At 45.4% G+C, this 8,611-nt stretch overlaps 1 protein-coding gene across 3 annotated transcripts in view; it reads left to right on the top strand.

Annotated features, from left to right (window-relative positions):
- Positions 1-2,257: 2,257 nt before the first annotated feature.
- MYO1E (myosin IE) overlaps positions 2,258-8,611 on the top strand; it is a 79,755-nt gene continuing 73,401 nt past the window's right edge. For all 3 annotated transcript variants that reach the window (XR_003543648.2, XM_027736911.2, XM_027736914.2), the window contains exon 1: positions 2,258-2,363. Coding sequence is in view for 2 of the 3 variants with exons in the window: in XM_027736911.2 (XP_027592712.1) it covers positions 2,361-2,363 (3 nt within the window). In the remaining variant the exon portion in view is untranslated. The remainder of the gene's footprint in view (positions 2,364-8,611) is intronic.

The raw sequence follows: 8,611 nt of genomic DNA, 5'->3' as shown, positions 1-8,611 counted from the left end.
TTCATACAGTCAGCTTGGGACTTAGATGTTTATCATTAAAATAAGCAGAATGTTTAAAAGCATGAAAAGAGTTCATTGTGAATTAGACTATGCTAGGTACACACAGTGCTTAGCAAAGGTTCATGCAGATGCAGAGCACTGAGTCCTTCAGCTCTAGGGATTTTGTGGAAAGTCATCTTCTAGTCCATCTGGAGTAGATGGACCCAGTAGCACACATCAGTTGCAGTGAACTCAGGACACTTTCTCCATTAGCCTGCCAGTGGGAATGCACTGTTTAACTATTCATCCACAACCTTGTTTCTCTTCTTTTTTCATAGCTCTTTATAAAGATGTTTGTATGTATGTAAACACACATACTTACAAATACACATCTTACGAAAATTAACCTATACATTAAAAAAGACCCACATCCAAAGCAAATAGAAAAAACTACAAAATCTGTATCGATTCTCTCTTTTGTCAGCCCAACATCCATATGCTCTCTGGATTCTTGCAGGGGTTTTTTCACTGCTTTTTATCACAGTCTCATAATTTTACGTAACATTTCCATGTTCAAAAGAAATAATAGGAAAATTATTTTTGTCCTATTTCCATGAAACTGCTGTTACCTTCTGTTGAGAATAAAAGTGTGAAACTCATCTCCTGTGAAGTTCTGTGCACTTTCAGCATTATCAGATATATTTTTGCTTAATAGCTATTGCAGCTCATATTTCCCACCCAGCTATTTTCTCAATGAAAGTATTTCCTACCTCTCATACCAATGTCAGCTAACATCCAAGCAATCCACTGTGGAAATCCCAAGCTTCACATGATCAGTAATCATACAGTCTAAACCCAGCTGAGCTGAGGAAATGTTTTGTTTATTCTTCAACCCCAAGGATGAAACATGCCCAAAGGGCTGTTGTGTTTCATCCAAACCATCAAAGTCTGTGGGACATGAGAGGAGGCCAGATAAATGGTTGAAGTTTAGTCCCATTTCCAGACTGTGTGCACCAGGGTGGTTTGAGCCATGTTTGATGTCTGCAAACCATCAGAGTTATCCTGCAGCCAGATCCGTGAGGACAAAGCCATGTACCTGTGTGAGTGGCACAGTCCTTCATCTGTGCTGGCAGATCTGGCTGCAGAACCAGCACCTGCCTTGGAGCAGCTGGAGCAGGGCTTTCCTCCAAAAAGTCAAAAGTGAATCCATTTATGCCTGATCTCTAAATTAGTGTGGAAGCAAGTCTTTATTTTGTATATAAAAACAAACAATGAAAATTGAAAACATATATGCTGTATAAACTATTCCCTATTTTTCCAACAACTGCACTTCTTTTTAATCAGAAATACACTAAATCCCAGTACTATGCATTGATGAAAACCAGGAACTGTACTTATTGGGAGTGCTTTTCAAGGTGGTTTGGAAGCAGTATCAACATATGACTCGTGGTCTGGCTGTTGTTATGATTGTTACATTATGTTGTTTCCATTTTATTTCTATTCTGGCTTAGAAGTGGGGTTAGAAATCCATTAGAGCCAACAGCGGGGCTTCAATCCTGAGGAGAAGCGTTTAACAGGATTCCAGTCCTCGGCTGTGCGTGGGTTTACCGGTTTGATCCCTTAGAAGAGCGCAGTCCCTGGAAGTTGTACCGGTTGTGTCCCGGTCAGAACGACCCGATCTGCGCGGAGCAGACGCCGGCTGCCTGCGGGCACCTGGGCTGTTTTGCGCCCTTGAGGTGCCCGTAGGACTTGCTTCAGCATCCACTCGGTGACAAGACAGGTCGTACTTTCCATTGTTTCCAGGGATTAGCAGCACCTGAGCTCTGTGGGTCCGTGGGCGGAGGGCAGAGCCCGCAGCACAGGCGCCGGGGGCGCGGCCGATCCTGTTCGCTCAAAGCATACACGGGATGTCACACACGGAATGTTGGCACTGGAAGGGACCCCCCAGGATCATGGAGTCCCACTCTTAGAATCACTGATCATCAAGGACCATCGACTCCAACACGTCACACCAGGCAGTGCCCTCCCCGCCGCCCCGGCTGCCTATCCCGGCTCGGGGCGCACACCGGGAGCGCTCCAGGAGCAGCAGCCGCTCCAGGGCGCCGGGATTCCCTCCGGGAATGACGTCCCGGCTGCGCCGCGGCGAGTTCTCCATGTATGGACACATAATTGGACACGCTGCCATCCCGATCCCACGCCGCCTCCCGCCGCCCCGATCCCGATCCGATCCCGCTCCCGCCCCGCCCTGGCTGGGAGCTGCGCGCGCGGGGAGGGCGGAGCCGCTTCCCGCTCCCTCCCCTTCTCCCTCTCGCCCGTCCGTCCGTCCCGGGGCGCCGGCGTGTCTGGGCAGAGCCGCGGGCAGCAGCGCCGGAGGAGCCGCGATGGTGAGCGCGGGGCTCGGCGGGGCCGGGGCGGCGGCGGGAGCGCGGCCGGTTCGTTCCCCATGCGGTGCCGGGAAGGGGCCGCGACAGCGCCCCGTGTCCCGCTCCCGGCCGGGGGGGTTGTGTAACCGCGCCGGCCTGCGGGGAGCGGGGCCGAGCCGGGCACTGCCCTCGGAGCCGGGTCGGTGCCCTCGGAGCCGGGCCGGTGCCTCAGCCGCGTCCCGAGCCCGCCCGTCCCGCCGCGGGGCTCGGGCAGGGCCGGCGCCGCCTGCGGAGCACCAGCCGCGTCTCCAGCCCTCTCCCGCCGCTCGGGATGTAGCGAGGTTTCGGATGTTTGTGTCCTGAAGCAGGGGGGAATCCCGTGGGACGGGAACGCGGCGTGGTGGAACAACAGGTGACGCCTCTCCGGGTTAGAGGTCGCTCCCGGAGGGGGCTGTGCGGGGACACCCGCGCCCCCCGGCCGAGCCGCCGTGTCCTCCTCCCTGTGCTCGGGTACCGGTGTCACCTCGGCCCCGGGGGGAGCACACACGTGTGCGGCAGATGCGGCTCCCGGAGTATCCCGGGAATTCCGGCACCGCCGGGGCTGTGCGCGGCCGGGGGGATAAGGGGATGCGATATCACTTAAACACATCACTGCCAGACCGAGGGAAAACTGAGGTTCGGCAGGTAAACCTGGTTTGTCCTCAGTAATTGCCTCCTGGTGATTGATAATGGCTTTCATCCTGAAGTAATTCAGGTAACGATTATGTCTACCTGTTACACAAGAACCTACACTAAGTAGTGAAAAATCCGATGTGGTAATAAACTAGGCTAAAATCCGCAACTTTAAAATAAGTAATTTATTTAAAACTGTTCTAAATCAGAATACTAAAGATCTGAGAGTTAAGGTACTTAGAAAACTGTTGCAATATGTCTACTAAAGCTTAACTAAGGTTAAATTTTGAAAACCGACCAGCCTAGTCCTTGTGTATTCAGAGCTTCACCTCCAATACCTTTTCAGGGATGCCTCTCTTACTTGCAATTGCCTGTGCTTTGACTTCCTGAGGCAAGTACAGTTGTGCTCCACACAGGTGTTACCAGGCACAAGTCTTTGCTTTAAATAAAGCATCACAGAAGTTAGGAAGCTAAAATGTCTGTTTAAGTCTCAGATAGTGATACCACCAGCTCTTACGAACCTGCTTTTGGTGAGGAGCTTTGAGTGAGGTACGTGTGTTCCCTGGAATTGCTTGTTTCACCAGGTGATTCAGATCAACACTTTAGCCATAACCTTTGCTTCTCAGTACTTGCTGGGTCACAGACACCTGTGGCACTTACGGGCTCCCTGGTAGAGGTTGTGTCATTGCCCAGACTGCTGACATGTTAAATGGGCTTGGGAGGCCTTGGTGCAGGTGATTCAGGGATGTCCACCTGTTACTATTAATACCTTAAGATCAGCCAGTTGATCTATGCCATTAATTGCTTTTTAATGAAAGGTTTCAATCAAAGTACAGTTCTTGTCAATGCACATAACTAGTTGCTAATACAGTCTGCGAGTTTTACTTTATCAAAATAAGAGAACTAGTTTCTTGCACGAGATACCCTTTTCAGGGAAGTGTTGACACAGTTGTGCTCCAGCTTTTAATTTGATACTGAAGTAGTCCTTCACTGTGAGATCTCAAGCTAATATGAACTGCATTTTTAGATTGTTGGTAAGTAATGAGTACAATGAAACCAGAAAAGATTGTTTTTAAAAGTGATGCTTTCACAAATAATTATGCTGAAACAATTGTTTAGAAGGTAGTATTTTGTAACTTAGCTGGCAGAAGAGTTGCCTGGCAGGACTTACAATGACTGCTGATGAACATGAATCATGCCACTAATATCCTGAAACTTTATACTCATTCTCTGTGCTGTATTAAAAAACTCACATTGTTCCCCTTACTTTGTCTTAACAGTTTTGATGTCTGGAGGGAAAAAGAAGCAGAACGTTATGAGTGTTTTGTGTTCTCTAAATTAAGTCTTTTTCTGCCATATCTTCTCTGTAGATCTTAGAGTGACCTTTCCCTCCTCTGACAGGGTCCCCAGTGCAGGGTGCTGGGTTAGCACTGACATCAGTGCTGTCCCCACTTTGCAGGCAGGCTGGTAGAGCAGAGTGTATAAAGGTGTCTCTGGTCTAAATGTGCCTCTTCTGGTGTCTCTGCCGTGGTGCACTGCCCCACCCAGGTCAGCTGCCAAGACTGAACCTCTGTATGACTTAGCAATATGTGTGCTCTTTTTTGCTGGTTTATTTTTAATCCAGATGAATATCTATATTGAGCTCACAGAATGGTTTCAGGAGATCTGCAGACATGACATTTCATGGCTGTACATGGTAATACAAGATGGGAATGAGCAACAATGGGGCAGAAGTGCATTGAAGCTGACAGTTCTAAGGAACATCTGGCAACTGTTGAAATTTTTCTCTTGAAGTGCATCTATTTTGTTAACCTTGTGTTTCAAGGCTTTAAATTCAAAATAATAATTAAAAAACCCCTACCAGCCTCTAACAGCTTGGCTACAGCCTGTAAGACTTAAAAAATGGTTATTATGTGTCAAGTAGTCCCACTCCATTGAAGGACTATCCATTATACTTGGGAAACCTCTTGGCAGAAGCTGAAAATTGCTCGAAGTGAAACGTAAGGTCAGCTGGACTTCATGCAATTTTTACATTATAATGTGGGCTTGAACTTTCATCACATCCTGGGATAGTTTATGGAGATACATTGGAGGATCCTGAGTTGGACAGAGAATCTGTCACAAAAATGATCTTGTCACATTGATGTGATAATGTGGTCTTGATTCACTTAAAATAGCTCTGTAGTCTTCAGGGAAAGATTGCTCCCCTGAGTACTGTCAGCTGGTTTTGGCCCTCTGAAGGATAAAACACTGAATGTCAATCTGCAAATACAATATTTTCTAAGGCATAAACTGCTACTATATTTGTATAAAAAAAACCCAACTACAAAACCAACTAAATGCAACAACAAGCCACCGGTGATCGACTTTGGCTGCTTTTGCATGATCTCTGTTTTAGAGTACTTCTGCAGTTTTGTACCAATTTGTTGGGCAGAGTGAGAAGGGAAGGCTCCAAGAGAAAGCAGAATCAGCAATATCTGGTTTAACTCACAAGTTGTTCAGCAAGACAGGGTTATCTAATTTACTTCCCTTGAAAAACTAAAGTGTTTCTATGTTGCCTTTAAGCAGCGTTTCAATGCTAAGCAATTTTCTGCTGCAGTCAGTATGAGCATTTTGTCTGGGCATACATGGTGTCTTTCTGTTTCCGCCTCTTCAACAAAGATGGAAAGTTGATTTTTAAAAAGGAACCTTTTTGTAGCAGTTCAACATAGCTTGACATCAGTAGAGGGCAGATATTTATAGCCCAGTCCAACCAGATGCTGGGGATGTCTGGATTACATGTAGTGCCTCTGAAAGTCTGCAGAAATAAAAGACTGGATTAGCCTGAGGGGCCTTGTGCTGGCCTTTAGAATTCGGTCCTAAAATAGCTAAGGTGTGATGTGAACTGGGACCTTGTACTGTCTTAAGTCTTTTTTTGTGCAAGAAAGTCACAAGGAAGACAGTGATGCTTCTCTGTTGGAAGGGTCCTTTTCTGTCTGGTGCTGCAAACAGCAGCCTAAACTCAAACCCTGCTCTCTGCCAAATGTGGAGTATTAGGGAGGGTAAGAGCATGTGCTTTGCATTATGTCTAGAGGTGCATTAATGGAAAAATCTCCCAGTTATATGGTGTTTCTCTGTGTCTGATATATAAAATACAACAAAACACAGTAGCGTGTTCAGTAGTAAAGGTGGTGATTCGTACTTGACATGTTTTGTTTAGGCTTGTGTTTGTGTGTGAGCTTGTCTTTGTTTCTTTCTAGTTTAGACCTTAGAATGATTTATGGATATATTGTGTAAGTTAGACACTTTTTCAGAAGACACTAATGTATGCAGAACGTTACTCAAATGCAACTGAACAGGTGATTGTGTATGTCTGCACATCTTAAGCATTTTTCTCATAATCTCTTGCCTTCCAGAAATGTTTTTTTTCCCCGCCCTCTGTACAAAACTAGTGAAGGAAGTGGGGTGACATTGCTGTTAGTGGTTTAACTAAACTATTTGCAGCCACTTTTCCTTATCTTGTAGGGATAACTTGTGCCTGTCTCATTGCCTTGTTCTTAAGCATTGCTGCATATGCAGAATGGGGATTGTTAAAACAAGCTTTTTAGATCCTTTGTGATAGTGAGCACATGGAATGTCAAGCTTTTTCTCAGTTCTCAGTAAAGTCTGAGTGATGTCCTCGTCTTGACATGGAAAGTATGTTATCTTGCTTGAAGCACTAAAAAGTTGCACATCTCTTTCGAGGAGTCTTATTAGCTCCTTTTGTAATAATTTAAATTAATTTTATTTCATAAATGCCAGTATATTCTCTTCTCAGTTGTAGGAGTTAGTCTAAAAGTGACATCAGTCTAAATGGTCATGCACTGCTCTATCCAAGTTATATTAAAGAAAGTTTTTCTGTTCCTAATTTCAGCATAAGGAATTTGAAATGCCAGTGTTTGGATTTGTCTTCTAATGTAGTATGCATGTTTATATTGATAATACTAATGAATAGCTAGATAACATGTAAATAAATATCTTCAGAGCTACAGGAGAATCCTTATATTAGTAAAACCTAACTTGCTGTATCTGATGAAGAAGGGAGCAAAAAGATAAGAGGTGATCTTTCCTCCAGATGTCCTAGCTCTTACACTTACTATGCCAAGGCCCCTGGGGGATCCTGGCAGTGAGCTTTCTGAAGTTCTGAAGGGTTGTGACACAGGTCATTGTAGTTCTGCTGATGGAGACCAGTCTGGGGTTGGCCTGCCCAAGTTGTCCTACTTTTGCTTACCCTTTGGTTCTGGGTGTTGCCACAATAAATGCTTATAAATGATAAATTCATCTGCTTTCCTTTTCAGTTTCTTAAAGTACTCTTGTAATGCAATACTTCGGTCTGCTTTTTTAGGAAGCTGCATTCTGGATCTAGAAGGTGTGTGGCTACTGGAAAGCACTAAGAGTTGTGTTAGAAAGGGATTTTGCACCTAATTGAAAGGGGGTTTGTTCTGGGAGTTAACAGTGCAAGACTAGAAGCGGTAAAATTGAAGCAGTTTTTGGAACCGGGAGGAGTCTGTGTGTATATGTGTGTGTTACAGAAATAAGGATTTGGAAAATAGTTCAGTTCCTCTGCAAGCAGAGAAATCACCAGGTGTAGGCTTTGGTAAGACAGGGCTGGCTTGCGCTGTTGTTAACTCGTTGAATGAAGCCACTTTATTTATACTCTCACCTTGAATATGAGCAACAAAGGTTTACCTCAGCATAATAGGCTAAACCTCTCAGGGAAAATTATATAAAGATTCTCTTGCCCATTTTCTCATCTGTAGGAGGTCATTCACTTCCTCACTACCTGTTGTCTGTCAAGGAGCTTTTCTGGTCGAAGCTGGTCACTGACACATCGTTGGAATTCCTATTAACTGATGGAAGTGGTTTTTTCCCTGCCTGTGGATGGAGAAGTATTGCAGGTGTATGGAGAGCCTGCTAATTTGAAAATACTGTAGCCAAAGGACTCTTAGCTATGGTGTGTTGTTTGGCTTTTACTATTTCTACTGCACGGGTGTAGAAGTATCTGTAAATATTGGAGAAATACAGCAGAAAGTAAACAAGAATTTTCTCCCGTCAGATCGGATCTCTGACTCTGGGGAGTTGTCCTGATGTTCACGGCACCGTTGTTAGGGCTCTTGTGCAGCCTCAGCCTCCTGGGGGAGCTTGGGTGTGAGGAGCTGTATTTTAGTCAGACCTTCCTGGGCTCAGTTCAGTCTTTCCCATCTCCTACTCCCTTCCCTCACGTTCCTGAGATGCCAATTACTGTCCTGCCCAGGAAGTACGGCTGTCACTCCTCTCCTGACTCATCCTCATTTTCTGGCTTTCCAGTCTTTCCCCTTCTGCTTTCCTCCCTCACCTCTTGAAAAATGTGAATACCCTCTGGGGAGCCCAGGTGTGCAGTCAAGTCCTGGCAGTGCATGGCATCTCTCTGCTTGACTAAGTCATTACTGTGCTAGGAAAAGGTGTCTTTAGTCTAAAGCTTTCTCATACACTGAACCTTACAGGTTCTAATCTATCAAATATACTTCATATAAGTGAAGGCTTTGGGGTTTGATGGCATCATGTACAGCAACAGGTACATCTAACGCCATGATTATTTG

This window comes from Pipra filicauda, unplaced genomic scaffold (assembly GCF_003945595.2).
Source record: "Pipra filicauda isolate LSUMZ 115617 unplaced genomic scaffold, ASM394559v2 scaffold7_size6619720_pilon, whole genome shotgun sequence".
In the NCBI taxonomy this organism is placed as follows: domain Eukaryota; kingdom Metazoa; phylum Chordata; class Aves; order Passeriformes; family Pipridae; genus Pipra; species Pipra filicauda.
Note: the sequence above shows the minus strand (reverse complement) of the source record. Positions and strands in the feature narration are given on the sequence as shown.